General features: G+C 40.2%; 2 protein-coding genes across 2 annotated transcripts; one reads left to right on the top strand and one right to left on the bottom strand.

Moving 5' to 3' along the window:
* Positions 1-1,574: 1,574 nt before the first annotated feature.
* On the top strand, positions 1,575-13,111 carry sfxn3 (sideroflexin 3). Its single transcript, XM_083695456.1, has 11 exons — positions 1,575-1,676; positions 3,220-3,402; positions 3,997-4,167; positions 5,816-5,914; positions 6,978-7,053; positions 7,605-7,690; positions 7,830-7,957; positions 8,290-8,339; positions 8,716-8,765; positions 8,910-8,957; positions 9,137-13,111. Exons 2-11 carry the CDS (start codon positions 3,239-3,241, stop codon positions 9,231-9,233), a joined length of 969 nt encoding a protein of 322 aa, XP_083551582.1. The 5' UTR covers positions 1,575-1,676; positions 3,220-3,238; the 3' UTR covers positions 9,234-13,111.
* Positions 13,112-16,576: 3,465 nt separating this feature from the next.
* On the bottom strand, positions 16,577-24,529 carry selenou1a (selenoprotein U 1a). Its single transcript, XM_083695951.1, has 6 exons — positions 24,471-24,529; positions 20,812-20,991; positions 20,158-20,249; positions 19,898-20,038; positions 18,178-18,342; positions 16,577-17,509 (listed from the first exon to the last, which is right to left on the bottom strand). Exons 2-6 carry the CDS (start codon positions 20,954-20,956, stop codon positions 17,414-17,416), a joined length of 639 nt encoding a protein of 212 aa, XP_083552077.1. The 5' UTR covers positions 20,957-20,991; positions 24,471-24,529; the 3' UTR covers positions 16,577-17,413.
* Between the last annotated feature and the right edge of the window lie 1,955 nt (positions 24,530-26,484).

Genomic DNA, 26,484 nt, shown 5'->3' with positions numbered 1-26,484 from the left:
AAAAGGAACATTACAATTAAACCAGACATATAGTGATGTCATTATCCAAGCAGGTGATGGTGGTTGGTCAATGTATCTATGTCAAATTGTACTATTATTTCCAAAAAAACCATGACAAAACAATGTGATTAATGTGCTGCTTTACAATATGGCAAATGTAGGCAATTGTTTGATTAGTTTAGATTCTCAGTGAAATAGGTGATAATGCTATGATAAATATCATCAGCATGTCCTCATAAGCATACATATTGCAAAGTGAATGAATGAAATCAAAATGCATGAATGAATGCAAAATTAAATTAATGAATGTCAAAGCATTTTAGTTTATTTGCATATTATCACTGGTTCTAACGAGGCTACTTTACAAGAAAGGTTAGAAGTTTGTTGTGGAAGTAAAAAATATTTTCCATACTAAAACCGAGACACCAATCATGTTTTGTTTGTCACCCACGCCCAGTGGATATGGCCAACCTCTCCTCGCTGTGAAGAAATGATAAACGTGCTGTAGCAGGACACCGCCCTTTTCCCAACTCTATTGTTTTGCCAACGATAAGCAACAATTTCAACATTAAGACTTCCGGTTTTGTTTTCGTATCTTAATTAATGGAAAGCGTTGGGATCACAATATGTTCTTGTATTTTTGCTGAAATGAGACAATATGACGTAACAGAAAGTATATACAATTTCGAAAAATAAATCTTGATAATTATATGTTATATATTGGTGCAATTTTATGTCATTTTTACGCATGCCTATTATATTTTGATATATAATAAAATTTAGTACCGATATACTCACCCACACTTATAGAATATGGATCAAGTGATGTGCTGTGTCATACAAAATATGTATGGCTTTTTACTGTATTAAAACGTTCACAGGACTGCATAGGGCGAATATAATATTTTTGTACAGTCCATTATATTTGCCCTATGCAGTCCAAATAGGTCATTTTGAGCGGTTTTACCACAGTCAAAAACCATCAACATGTTGTAAAACATAGCTCATGGTTAAAACGTACTTGATCCATATTCTGGAGGAGTGACTGAGTAGATGGGTACTAAAGATGAGCTGCAATGTTTGAGAACTTTTTTTGTACAGTCCATTATATTTGCCCTATGCAGTCCAAATAGGGCATTTTGAGTGGTGGTCAACATTTTGTATGATTGAGCTGAGCTCATGGTTGAAACTCACTTGATCCATATTCTATTAAGTGTGGCCGAGTAGATCGGTAGGCTAAGATGCAATGTTCGAGAAATACTTGTGTAGAGTCTATCATTTGTGGGCAATGCTCTTTCATCAAGGTAATTTGTTTATTAGAAGACTTACAACCCCTTAAAACACACATAATATATTCAATGTTCATTTCCAGAGATAAGTTGACTATAATTAGTGATTCTTTATTCATATTTAATATTTTAAAATGTTTAATCAAGTTGAACGTTGGTGGTTTTATTTTGAAGAAATCCTAATTTACATATACCGGAAGTTCCACTAAAGTTGTTCACGGAACATGGCTCATTTTTCCTATGAAAAGGATGCGTTGGTGAGGTAGCTATTTCAAGGTAGATAGACTGGGAGTGTGTACACTTTAGCCGGTGCGGTGATATCATTGAGAGGTCATACTGTAGTAATTCAGGTCTTTATTGAGCACAGCTGGTGGACGTTGAACCCAGGTATGATTGGTGTTTTTATTCGCAGTGTGTGTTTGTGCTGTGAATGTGTGGCTAGCACAGCAAGCTAAACATGCTGACGTTTGGGGATTCGCCTTGTTTTCCACTCACTTAGTCACTGACTGAGTCACTGACGCGCGGCAGCTGAAGCTAGCTGTTTAGCTACCAATAAATGAATGTATGTTCGAAAGCAAAATTTAAACCACAAGAATTTTAACTACTGGTCACTAGCTAGCTACAGCCTACAATACACCTTGCTTACTTACTAGCTTGAGTGATGTCAGATAGCTAAACAGCCTTGGCTTTTTTTCGTGTGAAATGTATTGAGAGAGAAGTAGCCAAAGTCACCTCTGCAGGCTTTTGTGTTAGATTACATTTCAGTAACTTTAAGATGTGTAAATGGAGCTACAGTATGATGTTCTTGTCATAACATAGCTACTGTGTGTGTGTGGTGCTACAGCTTGCACATGTCGTGTGACATGACTTCCCCATCGGCCATCTGTCAGATTTGCAGAGATGCTTTACCAGCCAGCCACCGCGCGACTTCACTACTGAGCACGCCATGCCTGGGGTTACTTACAGTTGTAGGATAGTCGTTTGACAAGTTCCAGCCATATGTTGACATTAGTCAAGGGAACCTTTTTTTCCGGAATTTGCAGGCAATTTAGAGATATTTTTTCCGTTATGCAGTGTATTTTAATACGTTTAGGTCAACTTCAAATATCGATTTGTAGAACAAAAGCACATCCCCTACGAGATCAAGCACGCTTAATAATGTAATGGCAACATTCCTGCTTTGAGTTAGAGAGAGATAGGCCACTCCAGCGATGCTGCAACAACAACAGAGCCTTCTTTGATAACCTTGAGGTGGACATCTGTTGTATTATTTGATTACCATGGAAACCAAGTCTTTATTTAGTGTGTAGGCTACTAGGAGTTGAAGGCTCTTCCCAGTTTGCTTGGGGTTGTACTAGGCCCTGATGGCTGTCCTCTCCTATGGTTTGAGAAGGAGAAGCCCCTCCAATCAGGCCTGCTGTTGCTGCTGAGCTATAAATGGATCATGGAAGTGGGGGGGGGGGGGCTTACCGTGCTATCAGGGCTTAGCAGGGGAGGAATTATCTTTTTATTTAATATTTTCCCCTATTTCTCTGAACCACTAAGAGCTTGGGTCTGCGTATGCTAGTCCGTCTGTCCTAAATGCCTCAACAGAACTCAACTCTGACAGGAGTGAATTGTTAAGGCTATTGTCAAGTGGTGTCGTCATAATCGTCATAATATTAAGCCAGAAATTGCACTGAGATGTAGAAAGCCCTCTATATGAACCTGAAGACTATACTGTAGACCTATAATGCTACATCACCAGAACAAAGGACTTTTACACTTTCAATGTATAGGGTCCTATGTTATGTATTTTGTATGTTCTGTGACTGGCCTATATATATATATATATATATATATATATATTGTATTTTTTTTTGTAAGAAAATGTTTTTTTGCTTTAAATGCTTTTAAATTGTTACATTGCTACAATTGCTTCTGTTGTCAGGTCACAGCGGAAAACGAAGATGTCTGGAGAGCTGTCCCTCGACATTAACATCAAGGAGCCACGATGGGACCAAGGCACATTTATGGGCCGCGCCCAGCACTTCTTTAAGGTCACAGACCCCAGGACCGTCCTGCTGTCCTCTGGGGCCTTGGATGAGGCCCGGGACACTGTGGAGAACTACAGGTACATACATACATACATACAGACAGACCAAAGGGGAGGGGGCGTGATGATCAGGGGTATGAGGAGTGGAGGTTGAGAATGGAGATGGGGAGGGAAGAGGTTAAAGTGATATGATACAGGGTGAGGTCACTGTAGAGGGGTGAGGGGGGTATGGGGGGGTGGAGTCAGTAGTGGTGAGTAGTAAAGGAGACTGGTGATATGATGGTGGGAAAGGTAGGGGTATGTTGGAGTGAAATAGAGAAGTGCCCTTGGGAGGAATCGCTTTTCATTAATGGAAGCATTGAACCAAAAATCTATTGACTTTGTTGTTCATAGATATGCATTTATGTATGAGCAAAGAGTCGGGGTAAAGCGGTTTCTCTCAACAGAGGACGTCAAGGAGAAGAGGTTTGTTCTTAGTAACCTGATATTTAACTTTTACCCTGCAATTCAAGTAGGTGATTTGACAGAACACACTAATTAGGTCTATTGGCTGTAACATCTGTAGTTTGCTTCTCCCTTAGACCAGAGGAAAATAACAACTAACGTCTTTCCTTTGGTCAATTTCTGAAATGGATTACTTTAATAAAGCATTGGTTCTGTGTGTCTGCATAGGAATGGGGTGGTAAAGCCTGGTCTGACAGAGGACGAGTTGTGGAAGGCCAAATACATCTACGACTCCGCTTTCCACCCTGACACTGGAGAGAAGATGTTTGTGATTGGCCGGATGTCTGCTCAGGTGCCAATGAACATGTCTATCACAGGCTGCATGCTCACCTTCTACAGGTATGATTTGGTTTCACATGTTGTATTCGGATATTTAATATGATGTTCAAATATTGTTTTCATGTCACTCAAACTCAGACCTGTATCAGAGTGAACTGGACAAGGCGCACAATCTACCTCCCAGAACTCTAACTCCCAATCTCATAGTTCTATACTGTCATGTTGTATTCGTTTGTGTATTCTTGTGTGGCGCCCACCACTCTACAAAAGAAGTTCCCTCATGGGAAAAATATAGGTATTGTATTGTATAGCTTTAACACAGGGAAACAGACATACTTGTATTGTGCATCATAAACACCCCTTGAATAAGCTCCATATCAGAATCAGAATTCTTTTATTTGGCCAAGTATATTTGCACATACAGGAAATTGACTTGGTGGGGTTGGCGTGGACATAAAAAACAAATGGCAAATATTGACAAGAAATGTACAAAATAGCAAAGTATTAACAAAAATTACAAATTTACAAAAAAGAGCAGCAGAACAATACATCTTGTAGGCACAAGAGGCTGTGAAATTGTTGTGGGGCATGTACACTATAAATTAGAATAATTTTAAATAATTATAAATTACACTGTCAGTGTGTTGTTTGTGTGACAGGGTGGGGGGGGGCGGTCAGAGAAAGGCAGGGGGCTTGGTTGTGAGCCCCACTGCCATGGGGAAGAAACTGTTCAGGTACCGCAATGTTTTAGTCTTGATTGACCGGAACCTTTTGCCGGATGGAAGTCTCTGGAAGAGGTGATGACCAGGATGGGAAGGATCAGCGATGATCTTTCCTGCTCTCTTACTGGTCCTGGAGTGGAATAGGTCCAGGAGAGATGGCAGGTTGCAGCCGATGACCTTCTCGGCTGACCTAATACAAGTTAAGCCAGAAAACTGCATGGAATTTTGACCATAGTGAGGTCATGGTGAAGATTTAATCCTATAGCAAAGAATGTCAGAATATAACCGCTGTCGGTCACTAGATCTGCTCTCTATTTAACTGGCTCTATCTCTTCTAGTATATACTGAGGTACAATATGGCTGAAATGTATGTCAGAGAAAAAAGGACCAAACAAGCAACACCAAAGAAACAACTATATTCCACCATACTGTACACACAAATCTATTGTGTGGGTCACCTAGAACATTTACAGTGAGAAATATCACAGTGAGAACTTTGTGGACCTCTGGTTTTAGTGGTATACACTAGGCCTACAGTGGGGTTACACAATATGTGGATGACTTTGATAGTTTTCAAGTTCTGAGAGTGATTACCTCACACCACTGCTCTACATTCCTTTCAGAGTAGGGTACTGTAGCTATTGTTAGGTAGTGTGAAGGGCACTCAGTCACACATACTGTAAATCAACTGTAATTAGTACAGAGACACTGTACAGCAGGTGTATACTCCATGCTCTAGCCTAGATGGTACTTAGCACGCCATTGATCTATGGTGAACGTGTCATGATTTTGCTTTGTTTCTTATGAGCTGCAGTACCTTTTCCCGGGCCTCTCCTTTTAAAACCACCCCCTTCCCACCTTGCTCATATTCTCTCTTCTTCTCCTCCTTCCTCTCTCAACGTCCTCTATGCTGCTTCCCCCCCTTCCCTCTCTCTTTCCTGTCCCTTCTCCCTCGTTTCCCCTCTCCTCCCCCTCCCCCTCTGCAGGACGGTGCCGGCGGTGGTGTTCTGGCAGTGGGTCAACCAGTCCTTTAACGCCGTGGTCAACTACACCAACCGCAGCGGAGACGCCCCTCTCACCGTGAAGTAGGGAGGACCTCAGCTCTCACATCACAACAATTGTACTAGATCAGACCCTATCCTACTGTAGCTGTCTGGCTAGTCCCTAGCAGCAGGCTGTCTCTCTATGGCTAACATCAGGGCAAGCTGCCTCGGAAGCCCACTCCCCTCCCTCTTACTGCGGTATTATGTTCTATTTAGAATGTCAGCATGCATATGCACAGTACCACCATAACCTGCATAGTGCTATGGGTCATGGGATCAACATCTATGCCCCCCCATTCCCCATCCCCCATCTCTGCAGGTAGAGGAAGCAAGGCGTTTGCATACGTGTTTGCCATCTGGTTTAGAGGCTCAGGGTGCGTCTCAATCTAAAGTATGCATGCCTCCCAGTGGATTTAGCCTCCACCTGTTCAGTTCTGTCAGATCAGATGGAGAAAAGGATGCTACTTGAGAGTATTGAGATGCACTCTCTTTAACCAGAACGCATGAAGAATGAGAGGGATGCTGGTGCCTCTCACTTCATATGCAGATAAAATCCTCATTGGAATAAGGATAAGCATGTACAGTGGCCAACATAAGCATATATCTACATATTGCTCTATACATCATTTTGTCTTTGCCTGACTGTTATCAAGTCTTTATCAGGTGTTAATGAATGTTGCTGATGTCTTTGGGTTTATGCTGTATGCATTATGACTCTGGGTATCTTTATGTAGGAGACATTTCTCAGGGTAATGGATATATTCTGGAAAAAACATATAATAGGACTATTTTGTATATCAGTACGATGTGATAATCCTTTTGGTCCTCACTAACAATGATAGTGAAAGGTTGAGGGACACTCAGCTTGGCATTAGGTTGGATAGAGGCACTGACATTCTGTTGCCTAGCGAGGTGTGTGTGTTCTTCAGAACTACCGTACCGTCTTGATCAAGTAGTTTACTCTGTTGCACATACAGTACTTTGCTTTTACAGGTTGTGTATTTGCGATAGCAACTGTCAATATGTAATTACAGTAACTAATATTTGTCTTAAATTCAACTCTCTTAGCTCTTTTAATAATGTGTGTGTGTGTGTTCTGTCTCAGTCAGCTGGGTGCAGCGTACGTCAGTGCCACCACAGGAGCAGTGGTCACAGCCCTAGGACTCAAGTCTCTAGCCCAGGTACAAACATCAGACCACATTACTGACACTAAACTAGACCACAGGGACAGTAACTGACGCTGGAGAAACTGCAACTCTTTCACTCTTTCAACTTGTTTACTTTATTTGCCTTCAACATCAATTTCTCTGCATCTCTTGAGTGTTCAGTTCAGTATCACATTGAAACACTAGTACAGCCAAACACATATTGTAAAAGGCAGAGCACAGATGACAGATACATGGAGCAATTGATATAGAAGAGGCATGAGGAAGAAATATATGGTTTAGAATTGATATATTTAGTACTCTGTAAGAATGACCGGGCCTGTGATTGGAGCTGTGGTTCATTGTTAAACACCACTCTCTATTGAGTTGTGTTCAATGTAGTGTCATTATATCTCTGATACTATATTACGCATTCAGTTACATTTTGTATTCAATAAAAATGTATTCATCCCCTCGGGGGAGCAATTACGAAAGACATTTACAGATCTCAAATATGAACAACATGCAACAACATGCAACATGCAGCACAGACAATAGACGTCGTATAATCTCTCTGTGTCCCCCAGCGCCTCCCTGCCATCATGAGCCGCTTCGTCCCCTTCGCTGCTGTTGCTGCTGCCAACTGCATAAACATCCCCTTTATGAGGCAGAGGTGAGCTGAACATGCACAGAACACACTCGTTATCCAATCACTGCCCAACCCCATAATGGCTGATAGAAAATCAGCTATATAAATGAAATATGATGAATTGATTGACATGTCCTCTTGTGTCTCCCTCCTCCACCCATAGGGAGCTGAAGTACGGCATCCCTGTGACAGATGAGAATGGGAACCGGTTGGGAGAGTCTCCGAACGCTGCTAAACAGGCCATCATACAGGTGGTGGTGTCTCGTATTGGCATGGCAGTGCCAGCTATGGGTAAGGCCAGGCATTACTAAATGGTGGGCTAGGTTCCATTCCTATTGGGTTGTGGGTTTAGAGTGGGTGTGGCTAGAAACTGGGGAGTCATTTGGAGATCTGTTGGACTTTGAGTGGGTTGTCATGGCAAACTCTAGTTCTTATTGGAGCTTCTGGTTCCAAAGGATCATCATGCACACACAATATTGTCAAGAGAAATCTGAGATAATGGGAATGAATGCTATAGTATCTCTCAGAGTTAGAAAATGCAACAGTTGACATCATCACTTGGAGATATGTCTACTGAAATGTTGGTCTTGAAACTGTTTGTTTGTTTCTCACTCTGTCCACAGCTATCCCCCCTGTCATCATGAACACCCTGGAAAAGAAAGCTTTCATGAAGGTAACCTAAGGACAGTTGAGATGCCTGGCATAGCTGCTACAATCAGTGGATTTACTGGGGCTGGATAATAACAGCGGAATGCAGACATTGTTTTACTACTGCATGATTGTACAGATGCTTGCGAAGGGCATTGCGTAAAATATGTATCCATTCATTTAAACAAATAGAACATACAGTATGTGAGAAATGTCAACTATTTAAAAAAAATAGTGTTCTGTGTACATTTGAATGACAGGTACATGACAGACCAGTTCCCATGTTAACCTCTGTAAATTCCACATAAATGTAAAAACACACAAGGAAATACATGGATCTAATAGACATCAAGAAGTCTTTTATTGTCTTAATGGATTTGTCTCTCTCTGTACTTCCCTAGCGGTTCCCAGTCCTGAACGCTCCTGTCCAGGTGGGACTGGTGGGTCTGTGGTAAGTATTAGCACCTCTCTATAGTTTGTGTCTCAAATGGATTTGGTGCAGTATGACCATGTCATTAAACTAACGTGTGTGTGTGTGTGTGTGTGTGCGCGCGCGCGCGTGCGCCCCTCCGTCCGTCTGTCTTCTTTCTTTCAGCCTGGTGTTCGCCACTCCTCTGTGCTGTGCCCTGTTTCCACAGAAGAGGTAGGGCTTTTGGCCATCTTGCTCTCTGCTTAGAAGGGGCTAGGGATGGATTTTGAATTCAGCAGTTGTGTAGGTTCTCAGCAGGGATCGTAACTTCACCTGTCTAGTCTAAACTGTCCTGCCCTAATCTTTCTCTCCCTTCCCCCACCCCCTCCGTTGTCCTCTTTCCCTCCCTGCAGTTCTATGTCTGTTGGCAGCCTGGAGACAGACCTACAGGAGAGGATACGAAAGAGCAGTCCTCACACTACCACTGTCTTCTTCAACAAGGGCCTGTAGGACCACACACAGACCATTACCCTCTTCTGGCTGAACCCTGCTACTACACCTCTGTGGGCACAACTGAAAGGGCAAAGATATTTATCCATATTTTTGTATTTACCTGTTTGTTATTATCTTATTATTCAAGGATTTTGGATTGTTTTGGATCTGGTTGCTACAAGTGGAATGGTCAGGAATAAGTAAGGGTGGGGTGCATTTAAATTCTACAAAGTTCACTTATTTTCTAGTCCTCTGTCCTTCCTTATCTTAATCACCTGTCTGAAGGGGAGATGGATTGAGTATATCCAGGCATTAGCTTTCACCAGTCTAGTATTTTCACATCATTGCAGATACAGAAATGAAACAAGGAGAGGAAGCCACTTTAGACAATTGATATGCCCCCAGGGCTTAGTATACTAGGTTTATCTGTTTATAGAATGCATTTAAAAATTGATGCTGACTATATTTAGATTTGGGTTTGTTTTTTGGTGTGTTTTTTCCTCTTGGGGGTCGGGTGTAGGTGGTTAGTTACTGACTGCTCTGAATGTTACTGACTGACTGGCTTTGGTGAGCTGCTGCCGAACATCACCAATGCTACATTATGATGCTTTCATGTACTCCTTGCAAAATCATTCATACCCGACCTGCACAATTAGCTTTCACCAGTATTTCTTACAGCTTTTTAATACAACCCAGAAGCTCACTTGATTGAAAGTTGGAAACTTGTATTTCCAATGATTTAGAGAGTATGTGAGTTTATCCCCATAGCTTATATATTGTTGTTGTTAGTTTTCTAATGTTGGAGATCAGATACTTTGAGCTGTGTGCACTGAGAATAGATTATTTTACCGCTATACGAACAGGGTTGAATTTATACCATTTATTCAGCCTTCCTGTAGATGGATACTCACTTCCTCAAAGCAGAAGAAGACTGTTTGTTTATTAGCACAACAGATTAATCCCAATATGAAGTGGTTCCTGTTTTAGATCTAGCAGCTGAACGCACACCCATTGACAAGCACCAGTGAAGTGTACTTATCCCACGCACCCCTTACACTGTCCAACCAGGTAATGATGTGCATTTCCTGCTACAGAGAACCTTTAGAGATGCAATGACACTGCATGAACACTCCAGAAAGCACACCCATATTACACTAATGAGCGGAAACTTGTATGTACTGTATCTCTATCTAAGACTTGGGCCAATGTTTTTGACACACATGAAGGCCTTTCTAAAATGTTATTTTATTTGAGATCACTTGATGAATAGGTTAGTCAGTGTCTCTGGAAGTCATGAATTTAATTGCTGGTAAAAGATTGTGCAGTGTGTTAGAATTGTCTAAGAATGTACTGTATTGTGTCTAAATGTTGAAAAGGCATATTATAACTATTATTATCAATGTTCTGTCCTGACCACTGCGACAGCCCTCTGTTGGAAGTTTGCAAAATTCCTGTACCAATGAGGGGTGAAAGAGGAATTGACAGACACTGAATTGTAGACATGTGGTTCATACAATAAGAGGCAAGAATGCACATTTGAATTATACAGTATGATGTCAAGTTTAGTTGAGGTTTGGTGGTCTGAAATGAACCAAATAACGGATAAATATAATTTTAATGAAAATATAAGCAAAGATGCGAGAACCACTTGTCTTAAATCCTTGACGAAATCATCAACTGTTTAGGACCGCTTGAGATCCAGTACAACTTGGTTCATTAGTTCAAGAGCGGATAGGCCTGCATGGTCTGGCTTAGATTTGAGCATCTCTGATCAAACCTGGATACAATTCATGTTCTTATTATGGTCATTGACAGAGTAGTAATAAGATGGGTGTTATTTTTGTGGCCGTGAAGTAATATCTAGAGTATTTAGTAATATTAACTGCGTTTAACATTGTGGCTGTTGTCATACTAGGGTATGTATTCGCAGGTATATTTTTTGTGGGATATGGGTGATATAAGACAGATGATATAGAATATATGTAACATTTAAGTGGTTGAGATGTGATGAGTTTAAAACTTCAGGGTGTGCTTCTGTATTTATGGACCAGATGGCACTAGGTATGCAATTATCACCAGAAGCTCGTCAGCTGAATTGTGTCTGACTGTGGTCACTAGATTGACATGTTAGAAAGGACACAAGTGTACATTATTATCAAGACTGATGAGCAAGACAAGAGCTAATATTGTTGATTGAGGTTTAGAGATAATGGATTTGTGGAATGAAAGCCCTGTTCATTCTAGCATGACCAGATAATAATGACTGTCACAGACCAACACTTCTATGTTCTTGGTGTTTGTCACATGGTTGTGAGTGTTGAGTCTGTGAAGAGTTGTCAAGCACACCCACCACTTATGCTAAAGTTTGTTAGGCTTGCTAGAATATACTTTTCCTCTGTCAAATTCAGTATTGCATGAATACCAGGATACTGTGCCGGGTAGTGCACTTCTCTTTGAATGGAATTGGTGGCTATTTATGCAATTAAGACACTTTTGATTGTGATTCTAATGACATGTGCTGACACCTAGGTGCTTCTGAATGAGTTTCCTTACCCATAGACCCCCACTCTTTCTTTCACTGGGTTCATTTTGAGTGCTTATACCAGTGCATGTGTCAATCACCCATAAATGATCAATCAGATGCACTGCAGGACAGTGTTATGGCCATAACCAATGATGCATTACACCATGACTTTCAACTATAGACACAGGTTCATTTGTAAATTTCTACAGTATACATACTGTATTGCCCTGACTGAATTTTCCACCAATGTGTCTGTCACAATGTCTATTTCATGATCATTGATTATATTACCATGGGCTTAGTCAGTGGGGTGCACCACTTAAAACATTGCAGATAGTTCTGTGCTTTATATAGCATAAAGTCATCTATTTAGAATATGCATAAATCTTGTTTATTCTACTTAATACATGACTACCTGAATGTTCCAATCTCCAGCACAGGCCCAAGCTCCATATTTCTCCCATTTCAAAACTCATGAATTCTACGATTGTTCTGTGAGGATGGTCCCATTGTATCCTGTGCACTCGAACAGTCCCTTGTATCTTGGGTAAAATAGCACTTTGGCCGGCTATGGGAGCTGTGTCGCAATATTGTAGAGGATGGGGCTACTACTATCTGCTTTTTAAAAGATGTATTGGAAGTGTATGTACTGTATCTATATTGGGCTTGACAATGCCTATCATATATAAACCTAGTCAAAGTTTTTTTTTTTTTTTATTAGCTTAGTTATTCATCATCCACTGCTAGCTTTTCATTATCCACCATTTTGTTGCTGAAGTTTTTTCATTTGTTTTCTTGTCATTGATGGGTGGGGAGAGATAAATGCAGAAATGTCAAGAACAAATAAACCAAAACGTTCTTCAGACAACATTTTAAACACGCTGATATTGTATATTCAATACAGGCAAACATGTGCTGTGTATTTGACAGTCACAACCACAGATCTAGCCAAAGACGGGACAAGTATGAAATGTACAGGGTATATGAAGAATTAGCAGAGCTTTTTCATTTAATCCCATTGCTTCGGCTTTATTTGAAGAACCTCTCTCATATGGATTCCTCATGCAATAACATGCATTATGTATATCTGTAATTTATATTAACTTTTGCATGTCATTGAATATGATCTTTACACATTTAAAGAGACAATTCAGAAAACAATCTATGATATTGCCATACTCCATTTATGTTTTGGTTATTTCATTTGAATGTGCTCATGTGACTCTTGTTACAGTATATCAATGTAGTTTTGTCGGTATTGATGCTCTGTACTTGTTTTTCTCCCTCCCCATGTTGTATTGTGTTGGAAGGTCTGACCTATGTAAGATGTATTTACTGAGAGCAATAGAATAAAGTATGTGGTTTAAAGGTCTGCATGTGTTTTTGTCTTTGGCTTCCTTGTGTTTCTGTTGAGTCCAGGATAGTGGATCAATCAGTAGATTTGAGAATGTTGAGTAGTACTTAATTCCCAAGGGGAAATTTACTTTCAGCTGCATAGTGTACATAAACACCACATGTATTTGGACAACATAATAAAGTCATTAACCGAGACACTGTCACCCTAAGCAACTTCCAATCAGGGCATAGCACAACAAGAGGCTGAACAACAGCAAAGATAGGCAACACAAGTAAAGGTGTGCCTCCTTAAGATTTGAGTGAATTAGTAGGACATTTACAGACATGCCCTGTGTTCCAATGTTCCACCCTCTTACCAGAAAGGTGCACTTGCATACTTCCTCACATGGATTTGAGAGCACACTTTATAATAGGATGGAAAATCAGGACGTAAGGATGATCTTCATAATGAATCTCAGTAAATGGAGGGTACTGATTTAGGATAGGGTCACCAAGCACTGCCAGTGTTGATTATATCTTGAATTCCAAATCAAGCCCTAGTCGTTTTCCCCCTAGGCAGTCCTGTAGATTTGAGATAATTACTTTTGCAGAGTATATCATATCAGTGATCATATTGCATACAGTGAATGTATCCAATGGTCTGAGATATTCAGGTGAAGCTAGGAGATAGAAACTAGGGGTATATTTAGAATTCAGCAGACAGCTTTGTCAGCAGTCCTCCACCAATAGAGAAAGTAGTTTCACAGTGTGGAGGGAGGGCAGGTGAGTTAGCCCTTTCCTACAGCAGAATGGAAACACAGACTGTGAACTGATATGAACTCTCTCCTCATTTGCTTCAACAAAAAGCAGAAGATTTAAGATAAGATAAGGGCCAATTCTTAAAAGTACTGAAATTCTAAACTGTTTCCTTGCTTCGTCTAGTCCTCTATCCTCACCTCCTTCTCAAAAAGCTCTCAAATTCTCCTCCCCTCAGACTTCTCCAATCGGTTTTGAGAAGGAAGCGAGGATAGAGGACAAGAGGAAGCAAGGAAAGACTTTAGATTGAACCAAGCTCTTCGGGGAGCTACATAAGCAGGGTTTACTGTAACAGCTGAATAGTGAAGCTGTGACCTAGCATGTTACTACAACAACAGGGCTGTATTCAGAAGCTCTGTTTTGATGCGGTAAATTAATGGGGAGTTCATTGAACTAATTAAAACAACATATTGCAACCTTTCAATGCATCATACAGTAGGTAGAAGTTTAATCCCTGCAAGCCGCCGCTGCATGCCGCCACACGCATATGCGGTGGTGATGTCTTTGGATGAACCTTAAATTAGAAATAATAAATGTCTTCATGGACACTAAATAAAATGATGTCAGACATGGAATATATGTGGCAGTGTTTCCGCGAAATTCCATATTAATGAACTCATAGGATATAATATTTCTCAGTTGATTCCGCGTATTTCAGCTATATGGACATACATATGTTACGTGAAATATATAATACGCGCGAGTCGGCTTTAATAATTTAACAGAATGAGTGGGATTGAAACTGGATAGAAAAGTAGGGTTAATTTGAAGGGGGAGAGTGTGCTGATGAAAAACAGTACTGTTCTAGGCGAGTGCGATCACTTTGTGGGGGGGTTTACGTGGGGGGGGGGGATGCAGGCATCTTCTGACAACATGCTTTGGACAAATAGCCAAAATGCGAAGGCGATCAGTCTGACCAATATATGCAACGCTCTCGTGATCAGAGCTGTTTATTTGTTTTATTCTCGTCATTGCACTTGGCATGTAAACAATTTTGACTGATTCATGAAAGTTATCATTTGAATCATCTGAAATACTGTACGTTCAGTGCCAGAGCAGAAAATGTATGTCACGAACTGCGCTCTTTGCTTTGTGAGCGCGCTGTGTCCATATACTTGTCCATAGACCTCCAAGACAGGATTGTGTCGGGGGGGGCTTCGTCAGGGAGGTGACCAAGAACCAAATGGTCAATCTGACAGAGCTCCAGAGTTCCTCTGTGGAGATGGGAGAACCTTCCAGAAGGACAACCCTCTCTGCAGCACTCCACCAAACAGGCCTTTATGGTAGAGTGGCCAGACGGAAGTCACTTCTCAGTAAAAAGCACATGACAGCCCGCTTGGAGTTTACCACCTAAAGGCACCTAAAGGACTCTCAGACCATGAGAAACAAGATTTTCTGGTCTGATGAAACCAAGATTGAACTTTTTGGCCAAGCGTCACGTCTGGAGGAAACCAGGCACCGCCCATCCCTACGGTGAAGCATGGTGGTGGCAGCATCATGCTGTGGGGATGTTTTTCAGCAGCAGGGACTGGGAGACTAGTCAGGATCGAGGGAAAGACGAACGGAGCAAAGTACAGAGAGAACCTTGATGAAAACCTGCTCCAGAGCGCTCAGGACCTCAGACTGGGGCGAAGGTTTACCTTCCAACAGGACAACGACCCTAAGGACACAGCCAAGACAACGCAGGAGTGGCTTCAGGAAAAGTCTCTTAATGTCCTTGAGTGGCCCAGCCAGAGCCCGAACTTGAACCCAATCTCTGGAGAGATCTGAAAATAGCTGTGCACCGACGCTCCCCATCCAACCTGACAGAGCTTCAATCTGCGGAGAAGAATGGGAGACATTCCCCAAATACAGGTGTGCCAAGCTTGTAGCGTCATATCCAAGAAGACTTGAGGCTGTAATCGCTGCTAGAGGTGCTTCAACAAAGTACTGAGTAAAGGGTCTAAATACTTATGTAAATGTGATAATTTCAGGATAAATATAAATAATCTATTTAAATAATAAAATAAATTATTAAACAAATCTAAAAACCTGTTTTGGCTTTGTCGTTATGGGGTATTGTGTGTAGATTGATGAGGGGGGAAAAATGAATTTAATCCATTTTAGAATAAGGCTGTAACATAACAAAATGTGTAAAAAGTGAAGGGGTCTGAATACTTTCCGTATGCACTGTATATTAATTCTGCAACACATACCTATGTAACTTCATTCAACAATGTTTTCTTTTTAGAGCATTCAAGCAATGTTCTAAGCTTCCTGAATACACCTCAGACACTTCAGGTGTTGTGTCTATTCATGCTTTTGTGTTTGTCACACACATACACTTATGTGAACACATTGTAAGAGCATTTTATTATGAACCTCTTCATTTACTTAACATATATTAATATGTAACTTATTCAACAATGTTTATTTTTAGAGAGGGTTAGGGTTAGAAACAATTTTCCAGCACTTATTGTTAATAGACCCTGCTTGCAATATATGTTTTAATAGTGCAGTACTTAGTTCCTCCTTCACCTGCCAACGCTGATAATGCAGACCATCCTGCTAGTCTAGACACAGAAACAACATGACACAACGATAGGAGGATGGTGTGATGACGTGATGACGTCTAGGGTTTATTGATATTGGCATTCATATATCTCACGCCCACCCACACCCACCCCCACCCACGCCCCCACCCCCACCGACATACACACACACACCTGCTCCAAGTATGTAGGACACCTGCCAGCCTGCAGTGGCAGCTGAGCCTGTGTGTGTTTGGATATCAAGCCTGCTCCCCTCATTGTCGAGTTTAGAGTCAAGCTGTCATTAGCAACACACACACACAACTAACTGCCTGGCTGAAGGCAACCTGAGTACCTGAGCAGGTAAGATATACAGTGCTAGGTATAACAAGATACACATATAGCATAGCCAGGTGACTGGACTGACTTTCTGTGTACCAAATAGATGTTTTAGATCCCTGTGCATTCAATTAGTTTAGTTTGACAGCAATACCTACAGTACTTAAATAAAAGTGTGATATACCAAAAGGTTCATAAGCTGCTTTACCAATGGATTAGTTAAAGTGTTCTCACAGTTTAGTGCCTTAAGGTACCTGAATGAAAGTTATGATACTTAGATTAGAATACTGCCCAGTATTGCCTGAAAATACTACATTATTCATATTGCTATTGCAGAAGAGGAATTCACAACTTTCATAGGTTCTATGATGGGCGGAGCCAACAGTGAATTCATTCAGCTTAAACATTGTATCTGATTGGTTCAGATCAGAGTCAGTATGGGCACACAAGAGACCAGAAATGATACAAGTCAGACAACATCAGTCCACCAAAGCAATTACAATTACAGAAGGTGCCCTTTTCTTCATGTTTAGAACCATACACAACTGTCAATAACAAACCAAAAATTAGGAAATAAAAATGTAATTGTGTTCGACTCTTCTTCATCTTTGTTTTGATCTAACGCAAAATTAATAAATAAAAAGCACCATCTGTCATCTAACAAAAAAAACATTCTATTTCTCTGGCACGATTTTCTTGACTGCCTCTAAGACGTCTGCATTTTCCACTTTATTCCCAAACTCCTTCTCCCGGTGCTCTAGAACAATCCCCTGCAAAACAAAAGACAAATGATTCCTTCTGGACAAACAACTTAGATCAATCAGGATTATCAAAATTAGGCTGGAACAAAATGTGAACTGGTGTATTCTCTGTTGCTCTATGTATTATTGAATGTTATACAGTGGCTTCAGTAAGTATTCACCCCCCCTGGACTTTTTCCACATTTTGTTGTGAGGTTACAACCTGACTTTAAAATAGATTTAATTGATGTTTTTTGTCACTGATCAACACAAAATATCCTATAATACGGAAAATATTGTTTACTTAATTAAAATTGTTTACTAATTAATAAAAAATTAAAAGCTGAAATGTCTTGAGTCAATAAGTATTCACCCCCATTGCTGTGACGCTCCTAAAATTAGCTAAACATATTTCCAAAAATATTTGTTAACATTTCAAATATTGATATTATAGGGTATTTTGTGTAGATCAGTGATAAAAAAAAAATCGATTAAATCTATCTGAAAATCAGGTTATAACAACAAAATTTGGAAAAAGTCCATGGGGGTGAATACTTACTGAAGGCACTGTATGTATTTCCTGTGTGTCCTGTTGGTCGCCCACCAAGGACCACATTATAAATAAGTGTTGTATAATTACTTTCACATGTTACTACATCTGTACTTTTCAGTAAGCATTGAAGTAAATAATAATCGACCTGATTTCCTGCTCCGATGACAAACACTCCGCCCAGGATGAAGCCCTCCCCTTCCATGTTGCCCTGGTAACCAGACCTCCAAGCCCGCATGAAGTTCTGCCACACCCCTAGACGGATGAAGCCCAGCGCCCCCATCTTCCTCTGCAGGGGGCCATAGAAGTGGTGCTGCAAGGGAGTAACAAGGTGGAAGATGTTTCATTTTCACATTGCTGAAAATCATAGAAGAAATCATAGTAGAAATATCTGAAAATAAAAGGATTGTCATTGAAAGAGCTGTATGGTCAAATGTTTAGGTTATTGTAGAAATGTAACAGATAATAATGATAATGATTGAATAGTCCGTTTTCTGTACATTCCAGAGCTTTCTATTACATTTACAGATGTTTTACAAACATTTATTTGAAATTTATTAAACAGAGGGCTCTGGCAAATTCTATTGTACAGTGCCCTGCCTAAGTAATGGGACAGTGAAGCATTATTTATTATTCTCAGCTTCTATTTGATGGTATTTGCGTACACATTGGTTACACCATTCAGAAATTACGACACTGTTTATGCATAGTCCCCTTATTTCAGGGTACCAAAAAGTAATGGGACAATTGGCTTGACAGGTGTTTCTGGTAAATCAGGTGTGTTCTGTCACATAATCTGTGCATAAGAGAGCTGTCAATGTCTAGTATTGATTCTAGGCGTTGCAATTGCCTTTGGAGTCTGCTATAGGTGTCTGTCAACATGAGGATCATAGCGGTGAATGTGGAAGAAGCCATTATTAGGATGAAAATAACTATCAGAAACATAGCCAAAACATTAGGCTTGCCTAAATCAAAGGTTTGGAACATCATTTAAAATGAAAAAAAAAGCACTGGTAACACTGCAAACCGTCTGATAGGCCAGGGCAGACTTCTACAGTGGATGACCGAAGAATGCTCACTATAATTAAGAAAAACCCCAAAACAACTGTCCTACTCTCCAGGAGGTAGCTGTGAATGTGTCAGTCTACCGTCACCAGCCGTAAGGATGGTCAGTTTTCTACCTAAAAAGCCTGCAGAGGTCTGGGAAAAGGTCTTATCTTGTGCACAGATAAGATTAATATTATCATTTACCAGAGTCATTACAAGTGGAAGGTTTGGAGAAAAAGGGATCTGCCCAAAGATTTACAGCATACCACCTCATCCAAGAAACATGGTGGAGGGGGTGTTATGGTTTGGGCATGTGTAGCTGCCACTAGAACTTGCTAACTTGTCTTAATTGATGATAACTGCTGATGGCAGCAGAAGAATGTAGTGCACAGAAACATCTTGTCTGCTCAAGTACAAGCAAATGCCTCCAAATTCATTGGTTGGCCCTTCATCATACAGTAAGAGAATGACCCAAAACATATTGCAATAGCAATTAGGGAGTTTTTCAGGGCCAAAAAGTGTAAAGACATAGGATTGTCGACCAAATACTAAACATGAGTGCTTAATTTAGATATTTGATAAATCTGTCCCATCACTTTTGGGAAACAGGGGGACTATGCATAAAAAGTGTTGACATTTCTGAATGGTGAAACCAACATGTACACAAATACCATCAAGTAAAAGCTGAGAATATCTACTTTAACATCAGAGCAAAAGAAGAAAAAATGCTTCACTGTCCCATTACTGACGCAGGGCACTGTATATTATTCTATACCTTCTCTAGTTGTATGGGTTTTCCAAAGTAGACTGACGTTGCTAACCTTCTCGTCTACATATATGTCCCCAGCGAAGTGCGGTCTGAAGTCCTGGATTTCCGTGCCGATGTTCTCCTTCACCACGGCAACCAGAGGGACCCCCAACTCCTCCAACTGGGGCTTCAGAGAGGACAGCTCAGAGGCCTCCTACAGAGGGAGAGAGAGAGAACAAACACACACTATTCCCACTTTGTTTAAGAAAATACTGGATAGCCTGAAACACTGATGCTCTGTCTATAAACATTGAGGCACTGTGATCACTTCACCTCTCTGCACAAAAATCATCCAGGCCGTCGTACGACCATAACCACTGCTCCATTCTTCTCCCATATGGTCTTGGCTTTGATGGTCTTCTCATCTGCAGGAAACACAGCGGACAGCCATTACCAAAGGCAAATCTTAGTCTTAAAAACTTTACTGCAATGTGTTCTATTATTAATTGTTTCCCTAGATAGAGTGGATTCCATGAGAAAGTACATTTGAACAATATCTGATCAGTGATGTAATAACTAAAAATACTCTTTATTATAGCATAATGTCAACTAATTCAAAACCTGACAGAATGGCCATATAACAGGAAAGGTGTAACAACAACCTATTCATGGGAGCACAGTGCACAAACATACCAGAATGTTCTTAGCAAGAAAAAACTAATAACAGGAGGTTTAAGTTGAGGTTATCTTTGCATTAAGCCTCTGATATGTGTGGGAAATACCACAGGATATCTACACAGGAGAATTTACCCTCACTCAGTTCTGTACTATAACATGAGTTAACCTTATAACAGTATTGACTTTTCATTGGCTGCTACGAGTTCTGACTAAATGCAAATACAGCCTACATTACAAACACATGTCTGTGAACACATGGACTGCTGTTGATGGTCATTGGCTGGAATTGGAATAGTGGTGAATTCTCACCATCTTCTGTGGAGCGGAGGTCTGCATCCTCCAGGTATTCAAGCGACGCTTGGCCAGCTTTGTTCAGACACAGATCAGTGTTGGCCAAGATAATACCTGCGATGGCTGCCCCCACCGCCCCCAGACCTAGGGACCACATACCCATTCCTAACAGCTCCCCCTCCAGACTGGAGGTCAACACTGCAACACACAAGAGAAAGGAGATTAATATGATTATCAAAGTGATACATTCTGACATGTATTCTTCTGTTGTTGTCTTCCATTGTCAACTGGCCTACCCCTAGAAATACACAGAGAACTTCACATTCTAAGCCATTTGTTACATAAATATCCAGTAAAGAAAGCCTGATGCAAACCTCTAGGCAATAGAGACTATGGAAGGAATACTTCTTGCCTGATGTGGGCTTGTTTAGGTCAGGGCTGGCTGTGGCTGTGCTTTGGTGAAAGAGAGCAGCTTGGGTTCTCAGAGAGGGGGGTCTGGCTGAATGAGAAGGCTGGCTGTTCAGAGGGGCACGACTGAGTGGTAGGGCAGAGTAGTGTGGGGTTAGTCTCCATCCGGCCCACAGGGCAGCTGCTGAGCGCCTGGACAAAGACTGTCCAATGACCATGTTGACTGTCTGTCCACACTCCACAGTTATAACAGTAGCCTTTTCAAGCTCTCTCTGACTCAGCTAAAACACACAGACTTTCTCTGGAAAGAAAACAAAAAATAGCCTTTACCGTCTGTGTAAAATCATGGTTAAAAACATCAAATTCCAAATGGTCCTCTAGGCTCTAGGTTAGAGGTTCATGGTTGAGATTCAAGCACAGATTTAGCTCTGTCTGGTTCATGTTCAAATTTGGTAAAGAAGGCAGTTCTTGTTTTCAGAGGCAACCAGAGGCATGCTTTAGATAAGGACAGTTCCGTGCAAAAGCCGTGAAATTCATCAGAGCATACATTTTTGGGAAATTAAGTCAGAAATCCATTTCTCAACCATCTTCCATCATAAAAATAGGGATAAGCAAAGGCTTTGACTTCTGGTCAAACATATGGAAAAGCATCTAGGAAAACATCTACCAGAAAGAGTGTATATTTCGTTTTTAGGAAATGGTTTGGCTTCTGTAAGATTAAAAACCATTGCCCAGTCTCCAGGTCATTCTGTTACCAAGGTAATTATTAAGATTATCTTTATGATAATAATTATTAAGATATTTTCAAATCTCTGCCTCATGAGGAGCGAAGATAATGAAAGTTAACAAAAGTATAGGTAGATATAATTATTTACCAAATATTTGTAGTGTTTTTGATATTGATTTAGTTAATTAATTAATACGTGAGTAAAACTGGTCATTCTGTTACCAAATCAGTAACAGAATGACCAAATCAAATCGGTAACAGAATTATTGAAATTGAATTGGCTACATTCACTTATTGTACAGGTTGTACAGAACCTAAAAGGGTACTTCGACTGTTCCTGTGGGAGAACCCTTTAAGTGGGAAATCATACAGTTGTAGTTACAAACCACTACATCAACATCCTCATCTCATGCTCCAATAAATGGAGACTTCATTTATCATTCAGTACAGTGGGGAAAGCAAAGCCAGCAAATCACACAATTATAGAGTGCAAGTAACTTCCCTAGAAAAGGATGACATACATGTTGCACACTTCTACAAAAAGGACATTAAGGGATTTATCTTCATCATTCACATACAGTGTGGTGTCCCTAAGACAGATTCTTAGGATCCTTCCCACACCAGTTGCAGACAATAAAAAATGTTTGCATTTTGCAAAGGCTATTTCTGAGGCAAACTAGGAGCAGATTGGGTCTCTGTGTGTTTCTGACACATTGTATTTTATTTTTTCCCAAAGCAGTTTTTTGCTGCCCAAAGTGTAAGCAATTTTCTTTTGGTATAATGAGGAAAAAGACATTGAAAACCACAAATTGCATTGATTTCACATTAAATGAAATTAAGCGTTTTAAAGGCACTTTTATATTTCTATAAGCTGATAAAAGAATACATTATTACCTTAATGAGAGTGTCAGTTGTATACCTCTACCTTTGTTTCCCTATTTTAACTACATCATCATGTACAGAATGACATTCATACCCAGAAATTATGCATTTCTGTAGGGGACCCAATTAGTCATTCTGTTACCGGATGTAAATCCATTTCATATACTGTAGCTCAACAACCAAAAGAGATGTTTTCAAACTCTAGGTATCACATCATAGCTAGCAGACTTATTTGAATCTTAATTTGGAGCAGATAATTAACTGAGTTTTGGGAAAACATGGTTGCTAAACATGATTTAGGGCAAGCCAAGTGCACAATAAATAAACAACCCAGTATATTGTGGTTATACTGTTATGGGTGTGGAGCACAGTCACTCACAACTTCTTCAGCCCACAGCTTAGTCTAGCCCGCATGGTTACAGCTGGCTAATCCTCTTTGCTCTTAAGCAAGAAGAACCATAACATACAAATGCAGTGTTGCAAAGGCCTGTACAGTGGTTACAGTAGCAACAAATCTGATTATTATAATTTATTGAATATTGAATACTATTATTCAAGGTTAGGGTTATGTTTTTTGCCATAACACTGGAAGCAAACAAGAGAGCAAAGGACATGCTCACAGACATTTAATCTTAAAACCAACCATCATAGCTATAATAAGTTTGATAACTATTAATTGCATAGTGCAACTGATCAACCACTGAAGATGTTCAGACTTGCCTCTCCAGATGGCTCAGGTTCAGCTCATTCAATCCCAGGTCCTCTTGAGTGCACTAGGCCTACACTGTGACTTCTGTTACTATAAGACTTTGAGTTCTAGAAGACAAAGGACTGAATCCTAATGATAAGACCTGCCAATGAGGTATGTCTGGCATGTGTCCATACCCGTAAACCAGATATGACAGGAATCCTGAATGCTACTTCAGATAGTAAAAGGGAATGACTAGCCTACATAGTTTTAAGTCATATTCATACGTGGAGGAACTAGACATGTTATGTCTGACAATACATGAGGAAAATATTTACATATATGAACTCTTAGCCTAATTGTATTTCCTACTGCACCTGTACCTGTCCGTGCACGATCCATAACAGAGCGAAGGTGAAGCTACCTGACGAATATCTGTTTGGACAGAGTCGCAGACTTTGACATGTATCCTAATAAAAATGACCTCAGTTTGACTGATGTTTCTTCGGGTGGTTGTCCCCTTTGACGGGCATCAAACTTGCCAAATTTCTCTAGCAAAGTAGTTTGATACGTAGCAAGTAAAGGGACCAAATGAAATCGCGAGTTGGAGCTAAAGCTTGGTAGCTCGCTAAAAAAAAAAACGGCCCCTTAGCCTTCGCTCGCTTGGTAGTAATAATATACCGCTCGAGTAGCAGTAGTAGTTGACAAGTGCGTTTATTTATTTTTTGCAAGGGACATTTGGCTAGCTTAATGATGGCCACAAGACGAACCATCAGAATGAGTGAAATACTCAGGGTAAAGTCTCCGACTGTCTCTCTGTCGTTAGTAGCCAGGACTGCATAGGATAGGAGAATGCTATGCTTCCAGTAGCACCAGCTTTCTTTATCGAGGATAAAACAGTACAGACAATGTCAGCAAGTTAGCTTGCTGCTGACGATAATCAAATGTGTTCAATAATTAAGAGGTACTCACAAATATTAATGAAGAGGAACAAGAGAAACGTCTCCCGTAGAATGATTATCGGACTTCGGGGCAGACGTATCAGTTGATCCAGATACATAGATTACCCTATTTATTGCAAGGCCAGGGAAACTAGTCGCACAAGATAACATTAACAACAACTTAAGAAGTAATAATTATAATAATTAATAAAATAAGTAATAAATGTAATATAATAATACGAAGAACCCTGGATTAAAGACAAAAAAAAAAACATTGTCCATACTACATAAGAATGAAAATGATAAAGCAATGAACATTGATGGTAGCACATGAAAATAATATTTATTTTGATCTCACAAAAGGTACCAGAGGCTACATGGTAAACAATATTTGTAAAAGTGAGCTTTTTTAATCAACACAATGATGTAATTATGTAGTTAAGATGAATACATAATTGAACAATTTTACAAAGCCTTATAACAGCTCATGGAACAGCTTATCCTGGCGCTAATAAACCCAATCTGTTCATTGAGGGTTAAAACTGTGTGTGTACGCAATCAGATTTGAGCTCTCCTTAGACACAGACCTTCATTAACATACACCAAGGCCGGCGGTGGCTATGGGCAGGGGTGGGCTCAGCCAATCAAAAGTTAAGAAATATTTTTTTTTTGTTCAGCCAATGGAAAAATAGCACAGAAACTACCAGTACCGTTTCTAATTTCTGATTGGATGGGCAGCCTACGGCCCGCCTCCAAAGTCGCCCACTGCCCACCCCCTCTTCTCGTCGTGTTCAGGCTAGGGATGGGCGATACCACACTTTTAGGATTCGATACGATACCGATACTTTTTCTTGCATTTTCATCGATATCGATACCGATACCGATACTTATTGGCAATTTTTGTCAGTAAAAATATTATTACATTTAAGACAAATCACAAGACAATTACAGACCATTTAAACAAACTTTATTATGGTCAATGCATAATAAAATAAAAAATAAAATAAATAACATAAATATGAATGAAATAAATTAAATATGAACAAAAACATACACATTTTCACTTTTCTTATTTCTCAAAAAAAAGAAAAAAGACCAATCTTGGTAGAAAAAGCTAAAAGGAAAAAATCCAAAACAAGCAAAAACAACTACTATATCATAACAATGTTATGTTTGGAACCTCTTTGTAAAAGTAAACATGTAACACTTCACTGAAGCAAAAAAAAGAGGTCATAAAGATCATAATAAACTAGGATTTCCTTATCCTATAAACCTGCATAAGAAAGACAGTTGTTCCCTGAGAAAATGAACTTCAAATGAACTAGAAAAATGTCTGACACCATCACACCTTTAGTGCACTCAAGATATGTCGTCACACTTTACTGAAGTGTCAGATTGCTGTTCAGAAAAAGTAGCATATTCACATTTTCTGCTTTAAGACGATTGCGCCTCTGGCTGATTATTTCTCCGGCCTTAGAGAAGAGTCTCTCTGCTGGAACAGACGTTGCAACAGTTCCGAGGTATTTTTTCGCAACTTTGTTCAGCAGTGGAAATGTGGCTTCATTTTTTTCCCACCAAATCAAAGGGTCCTCACTCCTTGGGATCACCTTTTCCTCCATGTATCTTCTCATTTCAATATATGCATCTGTGTTTGCTGTGCGTTTGCTCTGACAAGCCTTAACCCGACTGTCAAACTCCCGCCATAATCCCTTGGATGATGAACACTCAGCAGGTGACCCTTGTGTCACTTGTGTCACAGTTGATGCAGTCGCAGCGGCTTCATGTCTGGTTGACTGTGTTTCAGCGCAGGCCAGGGCTTGCATCTCTGTGATGATCCTTGATTTAATCATTTCCACAGTTGCAGAATCACAGAACACAATGTTTCTGAAGCGAATGTCCAAAAAGGTGCTGGCTGCAAGAGTGTGGTTGTGCTCAATGTTTTGGAACCGTCGCCTGCACTTATCGATTGGTGAAAAATAACACCACACCACGCTTCGTTTTTTGTCTGCCATATCTTTTTTTTCCCTCCGGCTCTCGCATTCGTG

Source organism: Argentina silus (assembly GCF_951799395.1).
Source record: "Argentina silus genome assembly, chromosome: X".
NCBI lineage: Eukaryota > Metazoa > Chordata > Actinopteri > Argentiniformes > Argentinidae > Argentina > Argentina silus.
This window is presented reverse-complemented; position numbering and strand designations above follow the sequence as displayed.

Bases quoted from the DNA above. Each gene is read 5' to 3' on its own strand.
- sfxn3 (XM_083695456.1), top strand. From the start codon at position 3,239: ATGTCTGGAGAGCTGTCCCTCGACATTAACATCAAGGAGCCACGATGG. The intron at 7,958-8,289 runs GTAAGGCCAGGC...CTCTGTCCACAG, and splicing joins CATGGCAGTGCCAGCTATGG to CTATCCCCCCTGTCATCATG. The intron at 8,340-8,715 runs GTAACCTAAGGA...GTACTTCCCTAG, and splicing joins AAAAGAAAGCTTTCATGAAG to CGGTTCCCAGTCCTGAACGC.